General features: G+C 34.1%; 3 protein-coding genes and 1 non-coding gene across 4 annotated transcripts; 2 read left to right on the top strand and 2 right to left on the bottom strand.

Annotated features, from left to right (window-relative positions):
- Positions 1–1,726: 1,726 nt before the first annotated feature.
- On the top strand, positions 1,727–7,542 carry LOC125844322 (uncharacterized). The gene is made up of 6 exons (XM_049523612.1): positions 1,727–1,895; positions 3,968–4,021; positions 4,109–4,181; positions 4,769–4,809; positions 7,118–7,177; positions 7,318–7,542. The coding sequence occupies exons 1-6, from the start codon at positions 1,830–1,832 to the stop codon at positions 7,366–7,368; spliced, it is 345 nt and encodes a 114-aa protein (XP_049379569.1). The 5' UTR covers positions 1,727–1,829; the 3' UTR covers positions 7,369–7,542.
- A 1,999-nt stretch (positions 7,543–9,541) lies between these two features.
- On the top strand, positions 9,542–15,728 carry LOC125844451 (probable magnesium transporter NIPA6). The gene is made up of 9 exons (XM_049523766.1): positions 9,542–9,764; positions 9,862–9,918; positions 10,403–10,493; positions 10,592–10,752; positions 10,837–10,964; positions 11,117–11,254; positions 14,558–14,650; positions 14,896–15,016; positions 15,100–15,728. Exons 1-9 carry the CDS (start codon positions 9,635–9,637, stop codon positions 15,231–15,233), a joined length of 1,053 nt encoding a protein of 350 aa, XP_049379723.1. The 5' UTR covers positions 9,542–9,634; the 3' UTR covers positions 15,234–15,728.
- Positions 15,729–15,853: 125 nt separating this feature from the next.
- Positions 15,854–15,926, bottom strand: TRNAR-ACG (transfer RNA arginine (anticodon ACG)). Its single transcript has one exon. It is a non-coding gene; the product is annotated as a tRNA-Arg (tRNA).
- An 866-nt stretch (positions 15,927–16,792) lies between these two features.
- Positions 16,793–19,647, bottom strand: LOC125845399 (mitochondrial fission 1 protein A). Its single transcript, XM_049524897.1, has 5 exons — positions 19,483–19,647; positions 17,943–18,081; positions 17,559–17,680; positions 17,201–17,264; positions 16,793–17,105 (listed from the first exon to the last, which is right to left on the bottom strand). Exons 1-5 carry the CDS (start codon positions 19,573–19,575, stop codon positions 17,011–17,013), a joined length of 513 nt encoding a protein of 170 aa, XP_049380854.1. The 5' UTR covers positions 19,576–19,647; the 3' UTR covers positions 16,793–17,010.
- Positions 19,648–26,667: the final 7,020 nt, after the last annotated feature.

Below are 26,667 nucleotides of genomic sequence, written 5' to 3'. Positions count from 1 at the left end.
GATCCTGCACAACAATTAAATTGCAATGCTACTGAAAATAAGTGTTTATATTTGGTGATCTTGGACAAGACAGAGTTGGTGTAGAAGTTTAGTGACATCATCAAGAATTTTTCTACATAGAGTAACAAAAGAATTGCACAATACGATGCTTTATAGGTAAAGAAATTTGTTGTACACCAACATGGAAATTGTCACAGCTTTAAAACATGTGGACTTGCAAGCTGAAAATTTCAATAGTGAAGAGAATACATCTCCAAATTGGACTATGATTGTACACAAAAAATTAGTTGGTAATCGTATTGGTTTCTCGATAGGTCGAAGTAATTCTCAAAGTCAGGAAATGGGTGTGATAGAGAATCTTTAATTGTGTGTTGATTCTAATTTAATTTTACCAACGTAAAATGTGTTTGAACCATTATCGACTACTGGAAATATTTAACTAAAGCATTGCATGGAGAAAGGTATGTTATCACTCTCTCATGCTAGTTCGACAAGTGAATTGATTAGTTTTAAGAAAAATCAAGGTGAGATATGTGCTCCTAGGTGAGATGATTTGGTTGATGAAGAAGAACATGTTTCACCTCCTCCTTTGAATAGCAAACTAAGTTCAGAAGCTTCAATATTTGTGCCTAAAAATGTGATTGCAAAGATGAATGAGTTGGGGACTTGGCCTCCGGGCTTAGTCAATGTATTGAGTTGGGAAAGAAATTATTTGAGGAGAATGAGGAAGATAATATGTTGGATATATTCTTTGATAAAGTGGTTAGAGATGACGGTCTTTCATCTGGACAACAAAGAAGTGAAAGTTATAAAAGCAAAAGGAAGACACATGGTAGGCAACAAAGTTGGGATGGTAAGACATTGAAGAATTTGTTCCAAGGCATCTACCATGCGAATGGCCAAGCAGAATCATATGATAGTGCAACCAATTTCAACAAGATCCAATAAATCTAAGAGAAAGTGATAAACTATCAAGTGTTATTGGACAAATTTGAAGAAGACAAGCGGAAAATACTCCAGATTCCTTTAGATAGACAAACTATCTCTTTTAGTTCATACATATATACAAGAAAGTTCGAGATTAATAACTCAACCTTCTTCATGACGTTTTACATTATTTAAGCATCCTTATTTGTAATATCATCATAGATTGTATCATTAACTCTATGATGATCATAGAATACTTAATTTTCTCTAGATCTTATTTTCTTCATTCTTGTTGATTAATATAGCCTTGTAATCTCATTAGGATTTGTAACGTAAGCCATAAGGTCCCCTTGCTTGTACTTATTTACGTTAAGGATTTTATTTTATTATTAATAAAACCATTAGACAGAGACGTCAAAAAAAGATTTGTTTTACTTATTTTAAAAAAGAAAATTATTTTTTATATTTAATATTTTTTTAAAATTTCATTATCATATATGATAGGCTTAAAAGTATAACATTTTCGCACATTTAAATTTAAAATATAAATTATTATTTTTTCTAATTTTTGTTCAATCAAAAACTAAAACACATAAAATAAGATTACGTTTGGTATAAAAAAAATATTTTATGAAATATACTTAAAAGATTAAAGCCGAGACGAAAATTGGAGTTGTGAATCGAGATTGAAATTAAAAGTCAAGTAATAAATCGAGGTTGAGAGTCGGGTTCGAGATGAGGTTGGATCTCCAGTCGGGTCAAAAATTGGAAAACATAAAAATAGAAGAGACAACATAAAAAGATGGAGTGTCTATAGACTCCAGACATCAGAAGGCAGCAGTAAAAAAGAAGAAGCAAAGGGGGGTTTTAGCGCAGCAGAGAGATAGAGAGAGATCAAGAATATGGATGAACAAGAATTTCAACGCCTTCTTGAGCTCTTCCCAGCCGTTCGCTCTCCTGATTATTATGTAAACAAAGCCCTCTCCTTTTTATCTATCTTGATACACTCTTTGTTTTCTATAAAAATCCAATCTTTAGTACATTCTTGAAAATTGAAAAACTGGGTTCTGATTTACTATCTCTTTCACTTAATACCCACTTGATTAAATTCTTTTTTGGGTGTTTAGGGTGATTGTTTAGATACAAGAAGATTAAGTTTGATTCTGTCTCTTCATTATTGGTGTAAAGGAGCTATTTTTAGAATTCTTGTAAGTAGAAGAAAATAGTTTAGTCCAATTGATCTTTTGTAAATCTGGATACCCAGAACTGAGTTTTGTGCTGATGTATAGTTTTTGTTTACTGTTTTATTTTTAAAAAGTCCTCAAGTAGGGTGATTAAGGTTATTGTATGTTGACTTGATTTAAGTTGCTGTTGGAAAATCTTGTTGTTTTGGCTGTTCTTTAGTATTTTTTGTAGTACTGTAGGAGACATGTTGGTGATGTTGTTTTCTTGAAATTTGGGGATTAGTAAGCATTAAGGTATGAAGTAGGGTGATTAAGGTTATTATATGTTGACTTGGTTCAAGTTGCTGTTGGACAATCTTGTTGTTTTGGCTGTTCTTTAGTATTTTTTGTAGTGCTGTAGGAGACATGTTTATGATGTAGTTTTCTTGAAATTTTGAGCTTAGTAAGCATTAAGGTATGAAGTAGAATGATTAAGGTTATTATATGTTGACTTGATTCAAGTTGCTATTGGAAATCTTGTTGTTTGGCTGTTCTTTAGTATTTTTTGTAGTTCTGTAGGAAACATGTTGGTGATGTTGTTTTCTTGAAATTTGGGGTTTAGTAAGCATTAAGGTATTAAGTAGGGTGATTAAGGTTATTATATGTCGACTTGATTCAAGTTGTCGTTGGACAATCTTGTTATTTTGGCTGTTCTTTAGTAATTTTTGTAGTACTGTAGGAGACATGTTTATGATGTAGTTTTCTTGAAATTTGGAGCTTAGTAAGCATTCTCAGTTTCTATATTATCATCAATTTTCCACTTGGGTTGTTCACAAGCTTACAATGATGAAGTAAAATAATTCTCTTAATTTTTGAGTTTTGCTTTTGCTAATCAAGACTTAGAACTCGCGTGCTAAAGTTGTCGTTGTTTGGTTATCCTAACTTTCTTTATGGAATCTTGGATCAAAATCACGTGCTTATATTTTAATCATAGTCGTGGTGGTCCTAGCAACTCAATGGGCAATGGCCTGTGAGTTTGTGTAGTGTATGAACCCAATGGTGGAGTTCAAATGAGCTTTCAAAGCCATTATCTTAATTGTTATCATTTTCCTTTGGAGTGCGAAAGAATTAATAGGCTAACACTGTCTTTATATCCATCTATTGCTTTTATACAGTAATATAATTATCATCACTTTTGATTTATGTTACACCAATAAATAACAATTCTCCTCATTTTGATTCTTTCTGTCCTGAATGTACAGTTGAAATACTCATTAACTTTTCGGATCCCAACAAAAAAATCCACTCTATACCAGCCCTGAAGGCTTATTAGTTATTGGTCTTCTATTTTCTTTGGAAAGGAATATCTTTTCGGTGATATAATTGGGGATTTCAGCTGTTATCCCAGACAATAAGGAGGAATTCTCTTGTCTGATTTCATTGCTTGCCATCTTAATCATATGTTTTACATGCTTCTATACACTAGAATACCTTAGTCTTTTAACTAGGGTCCGAAAATGGGGAGAGTGATTGGGAATTAATTGAATTCTTGTGGCATTACCTCTTTTTTGGGATGAAAATGAGGAAGATGTGAAAGTGGTAGAATTGCCAACTCCTCAGCATGTTCAACCTATCTAGTGGGAAAATAGAAATGGTTGTGCACATATGAGACTCTACAAATATCTGTGGTGTAAAAGCGAGAATAGACAAGTATATCCACATCTCTGTCATGCTTATCCCCATCATATTGATCTCATCTAGTGCAGTCATTTAATTACTGATGGTTTCTTTTCTTCTTCAGTTTCTCAGTGCATATTATTCCATATATATAATCTTACCTCCCAACTCTCCTTTGCATTTTATTCGTCTCCCATCAGCTTGATTTGGATGCGTCAAGTCAATCAACTTCCCAGTCCAAGCAGAAAGAGGAGGTAGGGCAGAAACTTTTCAACACATAATTGTCTGAAGCTTTGTTTTCAGATCTTGATTATTTCTTCTTACGCCAAAATCTGTATCAGGTGAAGCAATTGCAAGATGGTCAGAGTAAGGGAGGTGCAGTAGAGTCCAATACTCGAGCAATGGGCCATGGTGGTATGTTATGACATTATCAGTTATTTTTTTTCTGGAAAATGACCAAAAACTTCTGTTTACAATGTCCCTAGAATTATTCAACCTGCACGAAAATATTGCTATTGTTAGATCATAAATACTAAACATCCTGCTCTATTTTATTTTATTTTGAAATTGGTAACAATACAACCCATTCTATTAGTTTGTTATGGGTGCCCTCATTTCTGAAGTGTATATATCTTCAGATTGATATATCATTTAATATCTGGCAATAAATCTAGGGTCTTGGTTCCAACTCTCTTATCATGCAAATCAGTCTTAAATTACTGTTTTCTTTTTCTTCTCATTATGGAATCCCCCCTAAAGTTTCAGTAGCAAATCTTCTTGTCAGAATTTAAGTTTCAAACCCTATCTAAACTTCTACATATGGGAAGTGAAATTCAATACCCATTTATTTTATTCTTATCAGAGATTGAAATTATTTATGAATGCCCATTTCGTAATGATCAATGGCAATAAAGTTTTAGGGCTATATTGAGATTGCTTCATCTGTATATCTTACACCACTTTGGAAAGATCTCAATTACTGAATCACTTTCATGTTACAGAAGCATTTTGGGGCAAACTAAAAGCAGCTGCGGAGAAAAAGGTATCTCCTGTTGTGATTGTTTGTTATGTAATTTTTGCATAGAGTCATCATGAACAATTTCCCAATGCTGTGTTATCAGATATTGTTCAGCCAAACCTAGTAGATTCAAATTTGCTTTGGCTTGAATACATGCCTGTATATACTGCAAAGGGCTATTAACAAGTCTTATTGCTTTGGACTTGCTGGTCCTTCATATAATTGCTTGAGCAGATACTTAACACCTCTTAATTGCTCGAGCAGATGGCATGCGTTCACTCATTTTAGTGTTTCCTTATGTCTATACATCAACATACCCAGTGTAATACCACAAGTGGCGTCTGAGGGGGGCGGGGATTACAAAGACTTATCTCTACCTCGTGAAGGTAGAGAGGTTGTTTTAGAAAGACCCTCGGCTCAAGTAAAGCATAATAGAGCAGGTTTGGAAAGGAAATACAGTAGTGAAGAAGCCATAAAAATGATAAATGAACAGTATTGACAACAAATAATATGCTAGCTGAAAGTTAAGCAAACAGCAGGTGATGATAAAATCAAAAAATAAGATAGTAGGGGAGTAATAATAATGATACTTGTTTGGGCTTGGGACTTCCATGTTGGAGGTCTCAAGTTCGAAACCCCTTGCCAGCGAAAGCAAGGGGTTTGCCTTCTGGGTCAAGCTCGTCGCACCAGGCTTGCCTAGTGCGGTTACCTCTTCTATGTGGTTTGCGAGCTATTGCATAGGAGCGAGGGTTTTACCCTGTGCACACCCAAAGGGTAGCGGCTGCGGGTTTCCCTTGTCATAAAAAAAATAATAATGATACTTGTAAATAAACTATACATCATATAACATGATTCTCTCACTTGGTTGGTCTTAAATGATTTTACTTGGTGAAATATCGACAAAATTTGTGTTAATGGTAATTTTTCCTCGTGATCAAAGAGGATTACTATAAAAACTCCTAAATCAATAGATTAGAAGGGAAATTGAGTGGTTATTTGGTGAAGTACTGATGCAAGTTAAAGCAACAACAGGCATGAAGTGTCAATTTGCCCATTTTCAAGGTAGCATGCGCCCCCAGAAGTAGTTGAATTTGGTGGCAACATTCAGGGATTGCTCAACTAGAGGTGTTAGGAAGCAAATTAGAAATCAAAGTTCAAATGACCAACCCTGGAAATTTGTCTGACCTAGAAGACCGAAACATTATAGCGAAAACTACACCACGTTAAGTGAAGAGTCATATTATGTGTAAAGAAATAGATCTTGGGCATATTCAACCCCAAAGGTTAGCCCACATGGGGAGGATTGTCCTAGAACATATAAGGAGGTCAATTACCCCTTCCAAATCCAATGTGGGATTCTTACACTCACCGACATGCCCAGACCTCGTTAATTTGAGTGTGGATAATATAGTATGGGGCCCAACTTCGGTGAACTAAAAAATGGATTGATCTTGGCTCAGATACCATGTAAAAAAATGGATCTTGGGCCTAACTCAACCCAAAATCTAACTCATGAGGGAGGATTGTCCAAGACCATATAAGGAGATTTACTTATTTAATATCCAATGTGGGGCTCTTACATTTTTGAGTCCCTCATACATGGAATGAGGAGAATTTGGACTCTTTAGCAAGCTTCCTTTCTTTGAGCTTAGCTATTAGCTTTGAGTTAGGCCGAAGGTCTATTTAACATTATGCTTTGGTTAGGGGGATTAGATCAGAACAGCTATGAATGAAGCTGCTAAATGACCAAGCAAGGAGTCTCCTTTTGTTAAGTCAGTCATCTTATGAGCAAAATGGTATATGCTGGTGATTAGAGTGCTCCTTGATTAAGGTTCTCACAGAGGGGGGAGAATGACGGATATTTAAAAGTGATAACAAGCATTGGATGCCTTTTTGTTTCTTTCCATATCTTGCTGAGGAAGATTATTGAAACAGGACATCTTTACAAAAATTATAACCCTAGTGAGATGTTTGAGAATGTTCTGAACAGAACTTCATTAGATGGTTTGTGTGCAATATTTAATCCTGCTATAATACTTTTTCCCTGATGGTGGTGTATGAGTTAGCTTGTACGTACCTCGACTATTCTATCGGGTACCTGCTAATCTCTTACCTCCTACCAGCACATGTATCAAATAACTCTATCCATCAAGCTTTGGCAAATGGAAGAAATCAATATTTTTGCGTCTGCTGTAAATTAAACCTTGATCCCCCATAGTTCCGTTCCACATCATTGACCACTAGACAACTGACAATATCTCATCCTACTATGAAAGACCAAACGTGGTCTCGTCTGTGACTAACAAAGGGTTTGGTCTGGCTTTTTACACAGATGAATCCAGCAGAAGCAGAAGAATTTTGCAAGACATTTCGACAAGTTTACAGGAAACTTGTAAGTACACTAACTCAAGCAGAAAATTTCCTGCTTTCTGCATGTTTGGGTTTGGTAAAAGTGTGTTTCTATTTCGTGTTAAGCCCATTACCTAAGAATTTGTGCTGTAACTTGACGCTGGAAAACTTTACGACTTTCAGGTGGATGAAGAACTGAGTTTGGAAGCTGCTCGGAGCTTGCTGAGCTCATGAAGATTTTTTCTCCAAACTGTTGTTACTTTTAATCTCTTGATGTTCAAAATACAGCTATTTGTGTAATATATTGATGTATTATTACATACATTGAGTTATTAACTTTTTGTTTTTTTAGTGAAATGATGTTACTATGTAAAAATCTTTTAAACTTTGTTTAGTCTAATGACTAAAGAAGGGTGAATCAACAAGCACAGATGCCATGCATGACATTGAAAATACTTCAGAAGTATCACTGCATAGCACAGGTTCATTGTTCATTTTGTGTTACTATATAAGTTTGGTCGCACTGTACTTATAAATAAGTTCTCCTTAAATGAATATGAGAATGAATAGGTTATTATCATCCTAAATACTACAAGGAAATGAGTGTGGAACAAAGGGTCATTCAGCTACTGGTTGTGATAGAGTGGGAAGTATTATTTCATCCTTAACCCCAAGAGTTTTTGCATTCGAGTTTCCTTGGAGTTGACTTTGTTAGGGAGCGTTTTACCCCCAATGTGAGACTTTTGGGCATGAATTTGAACTTAGTCGGACTTTAATGTAGAAATCGGACATTGGGCGAAAAAAAGAAAGAAGGGTCATTCAGCTCTTCAGTGTGGCAAATGGCAATGTCAGTGTCACAAAATGTTGATGTATCAGCATCTTCAAGTGGAGCCTTCCACGATTGGAATGTTAGAATTTTAATATGCACACTGACATAAGCCTCCAATCAATCATAGAAATCCCTAGATTGGAAAGAATTTACACCGTCTGTTTCAATTTATTTGTCTTACGTATTTTTATTTTTAGTTTGTTTGTAAAAAAAATCTTTTTCTTTTTTTGGCATCTCTTTAATTTCATTTTTTTCAGTGACATGTTAAAACTATAATTCTAAAGGACATTTTGATACATCAACTGATTAACATATCTTTAATTTAAAATTACAAAATTCATTTTTCTTTTATTATTTTCTTTTAACTTTTGTATCAAGTTAAAACATATCAAATAAATTGAAGTGATGGAAAAATGAGAGTACTAATTAAGAAAAACAAAAGAAATATTCTTATTGTCCTAGCTTGACTTTGATGGTGAATCTGACCAATTTTAGACAGACAGAATTTGGAAGACTTGTTAAATTGGATACATATACTGTCAAATGATAAAATACTTAATCTCATTGATATTTATACTTTATAAATATGACTTATCAAAGTTAAATGTTTTGATTATATATATTTAGCTAAGTGATGACTATGTATATTCTAAAAATAAATATTAGATATTTATTGATTTAATAAAAATATTTGATGCTAATAAAATTTTACCTTATAAAATAGATACACATTTAGAATATTTTGATAGTCAAATTCCATAGTAGAAAAAAAGATAATTTAGGATATGTTTTTCAATCAAAGGTATAATACGATTATATGAGGTTTGATTGAGCTTTTAAGCTAGTCAACAATCAAACTAACTTGCTATAACAAAAATTAGTCAAACATGGTTAGCCAAAAAGATTTTTACTTTGATCATTTTTTTTAAAAAACATATTTCTATCTAAAGATTAACTGTTTATCAACTACTAACAATCTACTAACACAAATAAGCTCTAAGTTTTCTACTAATATAATCTCTATCGAGAGTTGAAAATGAACGGTATCTAAAAGATGTAATGTAGACCAGAAGAAAGGAATAAATAAGACAAAAAAAATTGTTTTTTACACCTTATTGAACATAGATAGTTTAGTTTCTCTTTTTTTTTTTTTTTAGTATAAAATCTTTTCTTATTGAACGTAAAATCACATGTGATGAAATGCACAAGAATCAAGAATCAAGAATCAAGAATGAATATACACCTTGGATGATTATTGATCTAAGGCTAGTTTTCATTCAAGTGTCGGACATCTTTAGGACCCATTTGTGAATAATGAGCTGGATCTGACAAATTTGCAGCACATACAATATGCCAAATCAAGAACAACAAGTGTTATTAAAAAAAAAAAAAACAAATTTTTAATTTTTTTTTTTTTGTGATTTGAGCTGAGATTTGATGACCCAATAAGGAAAAACTGATGATTTTCATATTTCCATGAAGAAAAGAAGAAGAAAGATACAGTAACTTTTAATCATGGTTTTCTCTAAAGATAATATGACAGGTATTATTTTGGCTCNTAATTTTTTTTTTTGTGATTTGAGTTGAGATTTGATGACCCAATAAGGAAAAACTGATGATTTTCATATTTCCATGAAGAAAAGAAGAAGAAAGATACAGTAACTTTTAATCATGGTTTTCTCTAAAGATAATATGACAGGTATTATTTTGGCTCTGCTTTCAAGTGTGTTCATAGGGACAAGTTTTATTATTAAGAAGAAAGGCCTTAGAAGAGCTGCTGTAGTCTCTGGTGTTAGAGCTGGTATGTGGGGTTCTTTAAAGTTTTCATCTTTTCATGTTCTGCTTACTTGTTCTGTTGTATGAATCTGATTTTGAGTTTTCTTGGGTTTGTTTTGTAGGTGTTGGTGGGTATTCATATCTTTTGGAGCCCCTCTGGTGGATTGGAATGATCACAAGTAAGTTTTTCCCTCTTTTTTGGAACCCCTGTGGGTCTATCGGAAACAACCTCTTTACTTCTCAAGGTAGGGGTAAGGTCTGCGTACATACACAGTTCCCTTCCCAGACCCCACTTGTGGGATTGCGCTGGGCATGTTGTTTCTGTTCTCTGCAGTCCTATATCCTTAATTACAGCATTTGTTTGTGTATTTCAATGTTTGATAAAGTGTTGCTGCTTGAAAGGACTGGTAGAAGTGTATATATGAATATAATTTGTTGATAGTTTGGTATGGGAAGTTAAGTTTAATGATTGATTAGTGTGTTTCTTTTTTCAATTTTGGAGTTTTCTGTTAATCAACACTTTACCCTTTTGGTGCTACTGATTTGTTTCATGAATTTCTCCAAATAGAAGTAAGGTGTGGCCTAGGTCTAGTGTTTTCTTTCTTGATCATTGGCTGACTGTCCGTAGAATTTTCTTGTCTTTTTTTCTTTTGCTTTTCATAGTGATAGTCGGAGAGATTGCAAATTTTGTGGCATATGCTTTTGCTCCGGCGGTTCTTGTCACCCCTCTGGGTGCATTGAGTATAATTGTCAGGTGTGTAATCTTGGTAATAGTGTATATCATTGTTTATGATAAGAGTTGAGATTTGCTTCTGCTTGCATAACCAGTTTTATGGCCAAAAACTCTTGTAGTGCTGTATTGGCTCAGATTATTTTGAAGGAAAAGTTGCATCCACTTGGAGTTTTGGGATGTGTGCTGTGCATTATTGGTTCTGTTGTTATAGTTGTCCATGCACCACAGGAGCATCCTATCTCTTCTGTCAAAGAAATTTGGTATATGGCAACTCAGAAAGGTGAGATGTTTCCTTCATGACCAAATCCTCTAGTTCCTTTGGGACCATCTACACTTTTTAACTTCATTTCCTTTCCTATTCCAGCATTTTTGCTCTACATGGGATCGGTCATTGTCTTGGTTTTCATTCTTGTCTTCTACTTTGCTCCTCAATGTGGACACTCAAATGTTCTTGTTTTCACTGGAATCTGCTCATTGATGGGTTCTCTCTCGGTAAAACTTTGAATCGAATTTTCTTGCCTTGTGGTCTATCATTTAAATGCTTAACTTCCAAAATCTTATGTTTGTTAGTCAATAACCAAAAACTCTGTAACTGTTTGCATAGATGCATTAGAATTTATGTCCCTCTTATGTTTATTGTGCAGGTTATGAGTGTTAAAGCCCTTGGTACTTCACTGAAGTTAACTGTTGAGGGAAAGAACCAGCTGATCTATCCGGAAACCTGGGCTTTTATGTTTATTGTGGCAGTTTGTGTCGTTACACAAATGAACTATCTCAATAAGGCGAGTAGCTGCTATTCTAACTGTTTTTGTAATGGAACACATTTTGTCTACAAACTTACTCTTTAAATTGAACTGTTAATTCATCCTTCAAGATTCTAAAAGTGCCCTAAAAAAATTCCGATAATTGGTGGTTGAATGGAGCTGTCCAGCGAAAGTGGAAGCCAAGGAGGTTGCTTATATGGAGTTAGTGTAGAGCAAAGACGAGGAAAGAGGAAAGGAGAGATATAAGGTAATGAAGAAGGAAGCGAAGTTAGCGATTACAACAGCTAAAATGACAGATTTTGAATGCTTGTATAAAGAACTATTGGATAATGGCTGGGATAAGAAGTTGTATCGGCTTGTCAAGGTGAGAGAGAGAAGAACTTGAGATCTGGACCATGTGAAGTGCATTAAAGATGAAGAAGACAGTATTGGTGGAAGATGCACACAATAGACAGAAATGACAGGCATACTTCCATAAACTTTTGAACGAAGAGGTGGACATGAATATTATGTTGGGTGATTTAGAATATTCTGAGAGGGTTATTCGTAAGATGAGTAGACAGAGGGTGACTAGACCAGGCGAGATTCTGGTGAAATTTTGGAATAGCAATGTCAAAACAAGAATGGAGTGACTAACTGGGTTGTTTAACGTTATTTTTAGGACGTAAAAAATGCTTGGAGAATGGAGGTCGAGTACAATGATCCCATTGTACAAGAATAAGGGTGATATTTAGAATTGCAACAATTGTAGAGGTATCAAGCTATTAGTTATACTATGAAAGTTTGGGAGAGGGTGGATATGCGGGTGAGGAAGGGTGTGCTCATTACCGAGAACCAATTTGGATTCATGTCGGAGCATTCAACCACATAAGTCATTCATCTCGTAAGGAGATCAGTTGATCAGAGAGGAAGAGGGACTTACATATGGTGTTTATTGACCTAGAAAAAGCATATGACAAAGTCCTTGGGGGGGGGGGGGGGGGTTCTATGGAGATGTTTGGAGGTTAGAGGTGTTCCCCTAGCTTATATTAGGGCGATTTAAGGACATGTACGGTGGAGCTAACACTCGGGTGAGGACACAGGGAGGAGACTGGGAGCACTTCCAAGTCGTGATAGGGTTGCACCAAGAATCATCTCTTAGCCCATTTTTATTATCCTTGGTGATGGATGAACTGATGTAGCATATCCAAACAGAGATGCCATAGTGTATGTTATTTGTAAAGGACATAATTTGACCGAACATAGGTAGAGTTAATGATAGGCTGGAGGTTTGGTGACAAACTCTAGAGTCTAAAGAATTCATGTTGAGTAGAACTACAACATAGTACTTGGACTCTTGGAGTGCAAGTTCAATAACGTAATTCACGAGGCAGATGTGAAAGTAAGGACTGATACACAAGTCATCTCCAAGAGAAGAAGTTTCAAGTATCTTAGGTCTATATTCAAGTATGGGGAGATTGACGATGATGTTACACATCGCATTGGAGCAGGGTGGGTGAAATTAGGCTTGCATCCAGTGTCTTGTGTGATAAGAATGTGTCATCAAGACTTAAAGGTAATTTTATAAATTGGTTTGTACTGATCAAGAATCACACGTTCTTGTAGAAGAAGATAATGAAAATGAGGATGTTGAGAGGAATGTGTAGCCATACTAGGCGAGATAGGATTAGGAATGAAGATATACGGGATAAGGTGGAGTGGCCTCTGTGGTGGACAAGATGAGGGAAGCAAGACTGAGATGGTTCGAATTGTGAAGAGGAGATGCACAGATGTCCCAGTGAAGAGGTGCGAGAAGTTGGCTAGAGTGGGGGAAACACTCTATACAAGAAGTATATCAAAAAGTTGTTTACCTACAGGAAAATGTGATTCTCTACCAAAAAAAACGTTCAGCTATACTAACAGGAACCTCATGGTAATCCCAAAAGTAAATAAAAAAACAGAAGGCACGCTGCTCTAATCTGTACAAAGTTGTATTCTGCGCTGTCAAAAGCTCTCATTTATTGTGTTGTTATTTATCGGTAGACTATTTACTGGATCAGAGAAGTACAAGGAAGTGAGGAACTCTAATTTCCTATGTAGCAAGTCATGAGAGATGGGCTTTCTCAAGAAGTTTGTGCTTTCCAATTATTGCTAATGATGAATAGAAACAAATATTATTATTATTTACCAGAAAAGATCATGTGTTTGAGCTTTTTCTTCTTCCTTACTTACAGATACCATCATTGAACATAGAACTTCCCTCAAACAATGCCAAAACCATTTCATGCAACTGAATTCTTTTAATGTAAGGTGCAATTGATGAGTTGATTTTTATCAAAATGGAACCATTTGTCGTGATAGTAATTTATATGTCTCTGTTGATAATCCTAATTCTATACTTGTAGTTGTAGTATACTGAATGATATCGACAAAGTACATTAATAATGAAGAAGTGACAGAAGAATTGCATGAAGGTTGACGAATCGATGCCATATATCTCTTGAGGAAACAGATTCAAGATGAGACTCTAAAATGCCTAGTTTTGTTCTGCATACATTGCAGCAGTTTAAAACTTTAAGATGAGTTACTTAATTGCTTGGGGGGTAGTCCATGTTTGTGGAAGTATCAAGAGTCTTTAGTTTCTTAATAGCTTTAGCTTTAAAGGATGTCTTTGATTTCTTAATAGATTTAGCTTTAAAGTGTATCTGAAATGTTGATTTCAAAATTATATTGCTGACTGGAATATTTTAAATTTCCTATATATGTCTTAGATTGTGGATAACATTGGTAATCTAATAATTTTTGCAAGTTTTTTGCAGGTCAGATTAGATATTTTTCTTTTTCCTTCTTTTGACTGACTGATTGAAGAGTTTCAAATTTAGCTTCGAGATGCTATTGATTTTATGAACGCTTTTTCTTATTACAGAAGTCATATTATATGTTTTCTTTCTTTGTTAATCTTGAGAAGCTGCTTCACCTTTCATACATACTCTAATTCTTGTTCATCGATTTCTTCAGTGTCCTTCTATTTTGTAGTGTGTAGTGCAGCTTGATCTTGTTGAGTTCCAAGAAGACTTTGTGCTTGTTTGGGTAGTTTATGCAGCCTTTTTCTTGAAAATGTGGTAGTTATTCTTGAATTTCTTTCCTTTGGGGTATCAATCTTAAATGGTGTGATAGCATCGTCCTTTATTAATCCTGATTCCTGGTTTCTAGTAATGTGATGTATAGAGCAGACTATTTTGCCTTTACCTTCGTCGAGCAACATTTAGCTGATATCATGAAAAAGTTGATCAATCATCTCTCTGCTTTAACACCTTTTATTTTTTGCTTTCCATGTTTCAGGCCCTTGATACCTTCAATACTGCTGTTGTCTCTCCTATATACTATGTTATGTTCACAACACTAACAATCGTTGCCAGTGTCATCATGTTTAAGGTGTAGTATCTACCTTTTTCCTTCACTTTTGAGCTTGTTTCTAGAGAATGATGAATACATTAGAGTTCATCCGCTCCTTGGGAATTTATCCCAAACTTTACGCCTTAGAATGCCATGTACATTTACACAATTGCATGACTTGGAAATACCAACAATAACTACATTATATGGAACAGGAAAACCATGATTATTTGTCCAAAACTTTGAAGCCATGCTTATCGATCTATTTATACTACATTATGTAGGACTGGGATGGCCAGAACATTGGGAGCATTACATCAGAAATATGCGGTTTCATCGTTGTGCTCTCTGGAACCATCTTGTTGCATGTTACCAAAGATGTGGAAAGAAGTTCATCTTTCAGAGGTGCACTTTTCATCATCCCAATGTTTATAAAAACCTGATGTTCTTTTCTCTCCATCCATAAAATTACTACCAAAAAATTGCAGGTAATTACACACCTACATCCCCTTCGTTATCAACACGACTATGTAATTCAAACGGGGAATCACATAAGCATGAAGAAGAAGATGAGTCGTATTCTGAGGAAGCCGATTCTAGAAGACAGGATCTCCAGGTTTAACATGATTGCTTTAGAGAAGACCAAGACTCTTTTCTTATTATGTTCCACAAGGAACCATGATTCGCGGTTAGAAATGTGAAGCAGACAACCAATAATCCATCTGAAACCTTCAAAGCTGCTGCAAGCCTGCAACGCCTCAGTTTCGTTTTCTATTGCATCAGATTTTTAACAGCAAGGTAAGGACTCTACAGGATGTTAAAGAAAGAGTTGGTGGGAGATCATCAAAAGTTGTCGCGGACTGAAGCTATACTGTTTGTTTATAGTTATAGGAGTTCCAATTATTGGTTTATTGTACATCATTATGATCTATAGAAGCAAAGTTGAATGATGAGAGCTTAAATAGGAGCTCTCTGTGATTAGAAGTGATATAATTCATTTTAGTTTTCTTCTTTTCTCTGTCCCTGTTGTATAGCAATATTTGATGTATTGGGTAGAATCTTTGTTTATGTTTCATTCTTTAGTGAACGTGAGACCACAAAGATGTTTGATTGATTTCCAATAACACCACATTTTTTAAAATTTTATCTCAGGTGTTTTTTCACTCACTTCCCCACTCCAGTGTAATTTACATGAGAATTGTCCGTGTATATCACAAAGAAAATTAATTAAAAAAAATAAAACGACTCTGCTGGGGATCGAACCCAGAATCTCTGGTTTCGTAGACCAGCGCCTTATCCATTGGGCCACAGAGTCTTATATGTTAGCTACTTTCATTGAATAGTAATTAATCAAATTGCGAACCTTTCAATTTTTTTCACCCTAATGGATGTAATTTATTCTCTGTCATTTTTAGTAAATCATAAAAACACTTGATTTATATTTGGATAGAATAGCAACCACCATAAACAACAACAATAAACATTTTCATCTTTTTTTCCCTTCTCGACTTGTATCTCTATCTCTATCTAAATAACAATTATCTTTCAACAAACCTCTAAACGTAGCATAATGTATGGTTTAAAGAATTTTTTCCAAGTTAATTGATTAAGTTATTAAGGTAAAACAGAAGAAAATCGCCGAACGCATGTGAAATAGACTTATGAAGGATTGGTGCTTCTGGATGAAAATAGAGAGAGAACATATAGAGTTGATCTTTGATTTGAAGGAAGCTTATCATTGCATAAAAGCCAAGATATCTAATACTTACTACACATTGTTTCGATAACAGATTAAGAAAAATCATAGTCTTGGTATAAACTCTAGTTCTAGTATATATGTCATGTTGAACTTGTAATTGCCTTATAAATAATCGCACCCGTTCTAGCCCTTGCTATTAACGCATGATTAACGAGTAGACAATATGTGTAATTTTTTGTCTACAATCTTTACAATTAACTCTACCAACTTGGAACCCATGGTGTATACATTTTGAGTTGGCAATTGTATGCAGATGGCATGTCCAAGTCAGTTATGATTTATGAACAAAGTTAAAAGAGTTTGGTGAAACCTTGACGACTTCAAAACACAAACAAGCCAGTATATCATACGGGTAAAGGAACCAACTTATTGAAAAGAAACAACAACATGGATCCTCCTTTCTGCTACGATTAACAACAACATCAACAAGTCACTGTTTTTTTTATCACATAGAAACTAGACAATCAAGTCAAGCAAAGCCAGCCTACATCCTTTTGCTTCAGTTGCAGTATGTCAGTGTTTCAACAAAGAAAGACAAGTATCAAAACTAAGTACTGGCGAATTGGAGTTGATAGCCTCAGATGTATACATGGACCAGAGGACGAGGTATCATATGCATGTTAGTGATTTTACTGATGGATCATTTCTTGCGGGACAAAGCTGCTACAAGTCCACCAGCCAGGAGTCCAACAGCAGTTACGGCAGTAGCAGCAATGCCAATGCCAATTACTCCATCTGCTTGGACAACGAATATACATAATTCATAACTTCATTCTTTGACTGGAAATAGAATCTGATAAATAACTGAAGATAAAGATTCGGCTTAATACCTTTAGTAATTTTATCTTCAATAGTTTTCCTGAGGGTCAAGGCCTGTCTCCACTCCGGTTCAATCTATAGATTCAAACAGCTACTAGTTAAGGCAGAATGATTAAGAACAGACTTGGAAAGAACTTGAAAAGAGATCAGCCAAGTCAATGAAATAGTAAAACTTCAGAGTTGCATGACACAACGAAGTTTGAGTATGCAAATTCTGGATTTCATAAATCAAGCTGCAGAAAGATAAATTGTCCAAGATAAAGTAGGGGAACAAACTTCATAGCACAGAGATAAATATCTCAGATTTTAATGTCAAAGTGAAGAGGTGAATAAAATATACTAGCAAAGATTGAATAACAAATATCAAACCTCCAAACAGCGCTCAACAAGCTGCCTGCTTCTTGCATAGTCCCCACTTCTGTAGTAGCCAACCGCCAGAAGATAAATCTTTTCCCTCATTTGCAGGGGACTGTTACTGCCACCCAGAGAAGCTGCAAATGACAAAATAAGTTGGAGCTCTTGCTAAGGAAGGAAACTAGCATAAGAAGAGTGAAAACAGTAAATTGCAAAGCAAAAGGCAAAGGGAGAGGAGTCAAAAGGTAAAATGCACAAGAGCTAGGGAAAGGACAAACATATAAGTGAAAGTGTTTACCAAAGTTTTCATGAAACTCAACAATCCCCAAGCACAGGGTATGGAAAAGGATGAATGGATTCCAAAAAAAAAAAAAAAAAAAAAGATTCCAATGATCTCACCCTCAAGCATTGCTATTCCACGTTGTACATCTTCTGGACGTCTTGAGTGAACAAGAGCCCATGATAGACGCATGATGCATTCATTTTTCAGTTCATCAGAGGAACCTTTTCCCGCCTCAGCAACTTCACGTTCACAACCCTGTACATAGATTGCCCTTGTGAGCGACTCAGATACCATCAGGTACAGCTAGTAAATGCACATGGATCCGCAAATCTATTACAAATTACACATTATTCTCTTGAACAACAGCAGACTCTTTCAGCAAGATATTCAGAGAGAGCTTTACAAACGTCTCAAAGAAACGTTAACCAAAACCAAACAACTTTGACACCAATTCTGCTATCCTTCAACCATCACTCTCCTTTTTGTCTGTGTCGTAATTATCAACACCATGACCCCCTATAGATGGATGGCACAGCCAGAACGACTTTTGCTTTGAACAAAGAAAGATGATTCAAGAACTCACCCACTGATGCAACAGGGAGCCAGGTGAAAAGATACCTCTACAACAACATACCTAGTGTAATCTCACAAGTGGGGTCTAGGGAGGGTAGAATGTACGCATCTAAGCTTTTTATTTCCATTGTCGTAAGTGGAATGGTTTGTGGCAAAATGGACTTCAGATATGTTTTAAATGCCTCTTGTTCGTATTCAGAAATCACGTGATAGATACGTCTGAACTCTAAACAGTCGTTAAAATTGGAACAGTCCTCCAACAAAGTAAAGCAACACTGATAAACCTTCTACAAATAGTTTACAGTAAAGTTGGGGCCACTACTCACTTTAGCCCTAATTCCTAGAAGCTTTCCGTCTCTCAGGTGGTTGTGTTTCTAACATTAATCTCTTTCTTGATTAAAGCTACTGATTTCTGTTACTTATAGGATTGAGATCACAGGTAATGCAAGTCAAAAGCCAAAAACATATATACCTTTCTTGATTAAAGTTTGTTTTCCATCCAATATGCAAGACCTTGAAAACCATCTACTGAAAGTAAAAACACGAAGAAAAAAAAAACAGAAAGCAAAAAAAGAAAAGAAAGGGAAATCACTTGCCATGGCCAACTAATTTACAATTACGGTATAAAAATTCTGCAGACTATTCATGTATATAAATCAAATCCATTGCAAATATATTCATATTGCTCAAGAAACAACAAAAGAGCAAAGTTAATTTTGAGCTCTTATTTTGGATTAATTTGAAAATGCTTCTTCCAAAATCTTCTCCTTATCCAAATTTCTACATCCAAACCAGCCCTAACCATTTTTACCCCTAAACCAAGCCAGCCAGCTATGGTAATCCTTCAGAATGCACTGAAACGAGTTTATTCCATAATTTGCCACATAACCCTTCTGGATTAGCTCTTTTTTTTGGCTCTCAACTTCAAAGCAAAGATAAACACCAACTATACAAAATTACAAACAAACAAACAGAGATATAAAATGAAATAGAAAATTCACTGAAAACCCCACACAAGCAGTTCTTCGTCTATATCCAATCAGCTACAGTTGCCGAAATCAAATTGCAAATTTTTTTACTTACAGTGACGATATCGGAATCGCACCAAGGAATCTGATCTCCTCCGGTGAAAAAATTTCCGACCGAGTCGAAGAAATTTCCGATCTTAGCATCCATTGATTTCTCTGTAGAGTGTACGTTGTGCTGCTGGTATTGTACGCAACAAGAGGTGCTATGTGGGGGGTTAAGAACGAAATCATATATATATATATATATATATAAAAAGAGAATCCTAGGCCCGCCTACGTGGCGACATCACAAACCAGGATTCCCTTTTAATTTATTTATTTTCAAAATTAGTTTTTCCTTTCATGCAAAGTTGTGACTTTTATAAAAAAACGTGTAACTTTTATGAAAAGTTGCGACCTTTACGAAGAGTTGCGACTTTTATGAAGAATTGCAACTTTTATGAAGAGTTACGACTTATGAAAAATTGTGACTTTTATGAAAAGTTGTGACTTTTCCAAAGAGTTGTGACCTCTCCGATAAGACGCAATAAGTATTTATTCACACTACCCTTTGTTGTCTATAAATAGAGGAATTTCCTCTCATTTTAAAACAACGAAAATTCTGAACTTCTTCTTCTTCTGCACAATTAAATATTCATGTACTTTGCTCATGTTGAGTGGCTCACTGACACCATTATTTTTGTATCAATACACTGGTGAATAGAATCGTTCTATCCTGGGAGGGTCTATTCATGTAAACCTCGGGTACTAGAGGAGAATAATTTCCTTAAGGGGACAATGTGCATTCAGTGGGCTCGATTTTTTCCTTTCTGTTTCATTCTATTGTTACATATCCTGGTATTTTTTTTACGATCATTAATTTATGTTTATGTTATTAATTGTTGTTTTTGAGTACATGTTTTAAACTTTGTTGTTTATGTTTATATTTATGTTTATGTTTATGTTTTTTTATCATTATGTTGAAGTAAATATATGTTAATCAAGAGTTTGATGTAATCATTAGACTATTGGTGTCATGTAGATTAGAATTCTTAAACTTGTAAAATAAATTACTTTGATTTTTATAGAGTTTTCAGTGGCTAAAAGATCTGTGGGATGTCCACGAAGGGACTTTTGAGTGTTCAAAAGTTATGGTGGTTCCAAACTACCTTGGAGTTTTAGTTATTCAACTTTCTATCTTATCGAGGCATTCAATCGATTAGTGGCATCCAAAAAATAAAGGAATGGTAAGTATTGTACTCAACCTTAATTAAAAGTTTGGGGTTCAAATGTTGGATTGAAGTCAATGAATTACCCCTCAAAGTAGGATGAATCCATATTAATCAAATATTAAAGAAATAATTATCTCCTTATAAACATTAGTTTAAAAGTCGCAAAAAAATAAAGTTTTAATCATATTGATCGAAACATAAACAATAAAATATACTTTTTGGCTATCAAAGTAGTGTCATCGACTGCGAATGATTTTGAATAAGGGACTTGCCAAGACATCATTTAATCCAAATTATTTGAGCGACATACGTTATTTCATTGAACTCCAAGAGATGTGTTTATAAATTTTAATTAATTTATCAAGTACACAACTAATTATATAAGATGTATAATATTTAGATTCTGTATGTAGGCCTTGAATAGGAGAAAAACTCTCTCAATTGATGAATAAAATGTTTGTACCACTTTTTGTAAATACAAATATAGACAATGAAACAATTACATATCTTTTCTAAAGACTTTGATGATGAATAACTACAGTAAAATGAAGAATTAATAACAAAATGCATAAACACTTAGAATAAAATCTTTTTGGTTTTAAGATTAAAAAAATATTTCATTTGATCTTTGGATAAAATATTTTTGACAATTTATCGTAGAGTTGTACCCACTGGAAAACACTTATATTATCAAATGTTCATAGGTAGATTATTGACGTAGTTCACAACCAAGCGAAGCGCGGACAATTTACCTAGTGTAATATATTAAGCAAAACACAAACATTAGGGGTAGTTTGGTATAATTCAAAAACACATTTAAATTTTTAATTTTTTTAATCTAAATTATCCCTTATTTGTTTAAAAAACACGCCTCTCTCTTTTATTTAATTTTTTTTAATCACAATACACTATATGGACAAAACATTCTATCTTGGTTAGAGTTGTCAAAATGGGCTTAGCCCATGGGGCCGACCCAATCCAACCTGTTATTGGGGTAGGGTCGGAATAGGATTTTTCATGCTCATTTAAAACTACGGCTTATAAGCCCTTGGCCCTTGAGGCTTGATCGGTCGGGCTGGAGTCGGTCCATGGGACAAAACTATTTATTTAAAGGTAACTTACAACAATCTTATTAGTGTATGAGCTAATTACTTAAATGTTGCACGCTATGCTATAATATTATGAATCTTACCAGATTTTGGTACGTCCAAATACATGTACTCAAAATTAGATTAATTTGTTCTAGATACATATCCAAGTGGATTCGTATGTATCTAGGATACATAGACAAATCTCGCGCCCTCACCTCCCTCCTATCTCGCTTGTCATTCTCTTATCTCAGTCGCATATCTGGGATGCATCACACCAGATACATGTATCTCGCATATCTAGTATCCTAGATACATGTTAATTACACTAGATTTTTGCTAGTGTTATTGAAATAACACCATTGCTTGCCATATTTGATTTGAAAATCTTCACATTTTCTTGATGTTATAGAATTTTAAGTTTGAAAAGAGAAAGAAAAAGAAAAAAAAGGGTTAGCCCTCCCCAGCCCTCGGCCCTTCTAGGGTTAGGTTGAGTTGAGCATCTTCAGGCCCTTCCAAATGAAGGGTCGGTCCGTCCTAGCCCTTCAAATTTCTTGACCCACGAGGCTTGGACCGGATGGTGCTAGGCCTCAACTTTTTGACAACTCTAATCTTGATAAAAAAAATAAAAAAAAAATTATTACCTATATTAATTAAAGTAGTATTATCCCAAAATCTTACTTCATCTCTTCCTTCCCAATTTTTTTTTTTAAAAAAATCTACCTTACCCTATCTAACCCTTAGATTTCAATTTTTTTTTCTCATTTTATGTTAGATGTATGCATATGTTTTTAGAAAAGTATTTCTTACTTGCCGCAAAAAAAAAAATTAAAATAATTTTTTTATTTCTATCATATTTGGTATGCATATAGAAAAAAATATTTTCCTAAAGATATATGTATATACCTAATATAAAATGAGAAAAATGTATAATAAAAAAAATTAGGAGGGGAGGATTAAATGGGATGGGGTTGAATATTTAATTATTTTTTTATTAGTGGGTGGTTGGGGGATGGTGAAGTATGATTTTTTTTTTTGAAAAAAAAAGGACGAGAGATTGTCGGGGGAAGGAGGTATGGGGGGTGAAGTGGCATGGGAAAAATATTTTAAATTTTATCTTTTTTAAAAAAAATATTTTTTTTGAAGATAGTAGTACTTTAATCTTTAACTTTTAACTAATATTAATAGTTTATTTATTTTTTATCGTATGCAATATTTTTTTCATGTGGATTGTCATGTGACAAGGTTTTTTTTAAATAAAAGAGAGAATGTATTACACACACCACTAAGATGTGTCTCAAAATAATAAGTGATTATTTAGATATAAAACTCACACTTTCAATAGTTTAGGTAAGAAACTCAAAAAAAAAAAATTAGGTGTGTTTTTGAACTTATCTCAACTAATAATTTAAAGAACGTAGATTGAATTTGAGCGAAATATGATGGGTTAAAGTTATAAATGGATTATTGTTTAACCCTGCTTAAAATTGAGATAAATTAAGATGGACTATAAGTCCTTATACGACTTTCTTTCCCTGTGTGAGTGATGGCCTACCCAAGGAAGAAATCACAACCAGGGCAATCACCTGTATGTTAGGTAGCCTCCTTACTAAACACAAGTAAGAGCTAGCTTGCATTGAGAATGAGGGCCCTCCTAAGGACTTGCTTTCAGCTCCTTACTTACAGATAAAAGTCAAAGTTCAAACAACCCACTTTGCTCTCTACTCGCTCCGAGGGTCTAAAAAAAATAAAAAAATAATCATCTCGATTGCCTGTTTCTGTTCACTTGATTTTACTTGCCTTCTCTATTTTTGCTCATTTAATTAAAATATATTTATTTTGGCGGAATAACCTAAGAGACCCCTGTAGTTGACTCCGTTTGTCACCTGGACCATTCTACTCACAACTTTGTCAACTAAACACTTAAAGTCATTAAAGTGCATTATTTTAAACCCCTCTTATTGCTGACCAAGCTTATGTGGCGTTTATTTGCTAAATATGATGAAATGCGTGGTTACACGCATTTAAAAGCAAGTGAAGACAAAAAATTTAATTAAAAAAAAAATGTAATGAAAAGAAATAAGAAAAGATCTTCTTGGCTTCTTCCCCAGTCCTTTACTGTTACTCTTCTTCTTCTTCATAAGTTTCCACTGTCGCCATCATCGTTGCCCCTCCCCACCTCCTCTCTCCCCCACTTCAGTTATCTTTCTTCATTCTTTTTCTATGATACTTGGTTTTTTATTTTCCTCTTCTAACACAAGAGATTTACATAGAAAAAAGGGGACAAGAGACAAATAAGAGAAAACAAGATTGAAATGACAAATAGATGAAAAGATTTAGAAGAGAGAAAAAAATGAGACTCTAGAAAGATTAAAAAAATTTCCACTTTCAATTTTGATGGATCTTTCAGCCAAACAACTCATCGGCGTTGATTTCTTGGCAATGATTGCCTCAATGGTGGCTCTCTGTGAATGGAGTGGCCGGAGAGACATTTTTTCCGGTGAATCAATTTCAAAAGGTTGATTTTAGATGAATATGCGACTTTTTTAAAAAATAAATAAATTAAATTATTTGTAATGATAAAATGATATGGTAATTTTTGTCTATGTGACAATTTTTATCTGATGTGGATAATGATGTGTCATCCACATCAGCGCGATTGAGAGACACTTATGCTCAGAGGGGTTTAGCCAAGTACGAGGGTCTCCCAGGTCATTCCACCATTTATTTTTGGGGTTTGAATTTTTTTTGTTGAATATGTTTCTCTCGATTTATATCAAGTTTTTTCAAGTTTATCAATGGCTAAAAATGATTCTAGAAATAAGAGAATTAATCTAAACATGTACAATAACATTATATATTTGTGTATTGTGTGTTTATTTAACTTTTTCTTCTTCTTCTTTAAGTATGTATCGCGCACAGATACATTGGATATTGACTTATTTGATAAATGTATTAGTGCATATCTGACACCAAATATATGTATTTGAATATTTTATATGATACCGATATTGAATACACTAGATGAAATTGATATTAGACACAAACAAATACATGAATTTGTGAAACACAAATACATTGTAAAATTATCTTCATAATATTTATTAAGTTTGATTTCAAATAAAAATAGAAATATTAACCTAATTATTTTTCAATAATCATAATAAAACACAAAAAAATATGACAATATTCCATTGGATATGAGTACGTTAGTGATTCCCTAGAAATTTTAGGGAATTTTTATCTTTTGTAATACATATTTTATAAACATAATTTGTATTTAAATTTTTATATTTAAAACTTTAAATAGATTTTGAGTTTGGACTCATTTTAAATACTCTTTTTTATTTTTATTTTTTAATTTATTTTTATTTAGCTCACGGACTGGCCCCTATCCATATTTCTCAAGCTCCAAAAAACAGCAGACTTATTTAGGTCGGGCTAAAAAGTTTTTTTCTTAATAGGCTACAAAAATCTTAGCACAACCCTATTAAATTGCAGGCTAGGCAAGGCCAGCCCAACGGGTCTAACCCATATTGACGGCTCTAACTAACACCATGTAATATTGTTTTGTTGATATTTATGATAATATTTTAAAATTATAATTTGATTTAAATAATTATAAAAAATATGCTTTTAAAAAAAGTGGGCTGGGCCCGACAAGGTCGTAGCCCACATACTTATGGGTTGGGCTAACCATTTTTTGACCGACAAAAAAGTGGGTCAGCCCGACCTGACCCATCAAGTTTTAAAGTCTGTATGATTTAGCCCGGATGGAATGGGCTAGCCCATATTGACAATAGTAAGCGCAAAACAAATTCCTCCTTAAAAAATTAGGTTAAATCTAATTTAGTTAAAGATATTGAAAAAATTGAACAATGATAAATATAAATTGTCAAGTAGAAAAAATACATTAAACTTAAATATTTAAAAAATAAATTTCATGACTTATAACTCTCTTTATTTTGCATGCATTAGTGGAGTTATATTAAACCATAGTAGAATGAAAAAGTTGACTTCGTGTGATCTAAAGATCACGAGTTAAAATTATGAAATCAACTATTGATATTTTATATTGGTATGAATTGTTGAAGTTATCTTCGACGATCTATAGTCACATATTTGAACTAGAGTCTATCATTGACGCATGCGTTAGAGTGGGCAGATAAAATTAACTTGATATGATTTATAGGTTACAAATTTAAATCGTTGAATCAAGTAATGGTTATGTCAGGGTATGCAAAATTTGCTTTAAGTAATTTATAGGTCACCAAATTCAAACAGTGAAATTAACTACTAATGCTTGTGTTGGCTAAATTATTCCTTTNAACTCCCGGATACATAACTCCATATCTCCTAACCCACGTTTCTCTCCCCAATTTTTCTCTCTTGAAATCACGCCATATTCTCTCCCATGATCTTATCATTCTAATTTTGAATTTGAATTTCAAGATATTTCTCTCTCCAGTCAAAGGATTTCTCATTCCTTCTAGGTATTGTTTCAATTTCATTACTTTCGCTCATAGTTGTTAGTTTTTTTTAAAATTCAAAATTCTGATACATTTATGGAGGATCCTCCTTCATTCAGTTTAGGTATTACCCAGATAATGCCATCCAACACTAATCATGTTTATGACAATGAAGATCTAGGTTAGGCTGAGAATAGATCGAAAAAATTGCATGATCCCCTAGTCATGACCAATGTGAGTATCAAGAAGGTGAAGAAGGATGTGCCTTCTTCTTCAAAAACAAAGATTGGGAAACCCCTAAAAAAAGGGATAGAAAAGTATCATCCCCAATTTCTCGTTCGAATCTATTCGAGGTAATGAGTTCTGATCTATTTTTGCGTTTTTTTTGTTGCTCAATCTTTGAATCAATTAGTGATTTAAATTTATGTACATTATTGAGAGATTAATGCTATCATATTGTGATGTATCAACA

Source organism: Solanum stenotomum, chromosome 11, assembly GCF_019186545.1.
Source record: "Solanum stenotomum isolate F172 chromosome 11, ASM1918654v1, whole genome shotgun sequence".
Taxonomy (NCBI): Eukaryota; Viridiplantae; Streptophyta; class Magnoliopsida; order Solanales; family Solanaceae; genus Solanum; species Solanum stenotomum.
The sequence above is the reverse complement of the archived record's forward strand: the minus strand, read 5'-3'. Positions and strand labels throughout refer to the sequence as shown.

Coding starts and splice junctions, on each gene's coding strand:
- LOC125844322 (XM_049523612.1), top strand. CDS start 1,830: ATGGATGAACAAGAATTTCAACGCCTTCTTGAGCTCTTCCCAGCCGTT. Junction 1,896..3,967: donor TTCGCTCTCCTGATTATTAT/GTAAACAAAGCC, acceptor GTCTCCCATCAG/CTTGATTTGGATGCGTCAAG. Junction 4,022..4,108: donor AGTCCAAGCAGAAAGAGGAG/GTAGGGCAGAAA, acceptor AATCTGTATCAG/GTGAAGCAATTGCAAGATGG.
- LOC125844451 (XM_049523766.1), top strand. CDS start 9,635: ATGGTTTTCTCTAAAGATAATATGACAGGTATTATTTTGGCTCTGCTT. Junction 10,965..11,116: donor CATTGATGGGTTCTCTCTCG/GTAAAACTTTGA, acceptor TTTATTGTGCAG/GTTATGAGTGTTAAAGCCCT. Junction 15,017..15,099: donor AAGAAGTTCATCTTTCAGAG/GTGCACTTTTCA, acceptor AAAAAATTGCAG/GTAATTACACACCTACATCC.
- LOC125845399 (XM_049524897.1), bottom strand. CDS start 19,575: ATGGATGCTAAGATCGGAAATTTCTTCGACTCGGTCGGAAATTTTTTC. Junction 17,681..17,942: donor TGGAATAGCAATGCTTGAGG/GTGAGATCATTG, acceptor TGTCATTTGCAG/CTTCTCTGGGTGGCAGTAAC. Junction 17,265..17,558: donor TTGTTGAGCGCTGTTTGGAG/GTTTGATATTTG, acceptor TTGAATCTATAG/ATTGAACCGGAGTGGAGACA.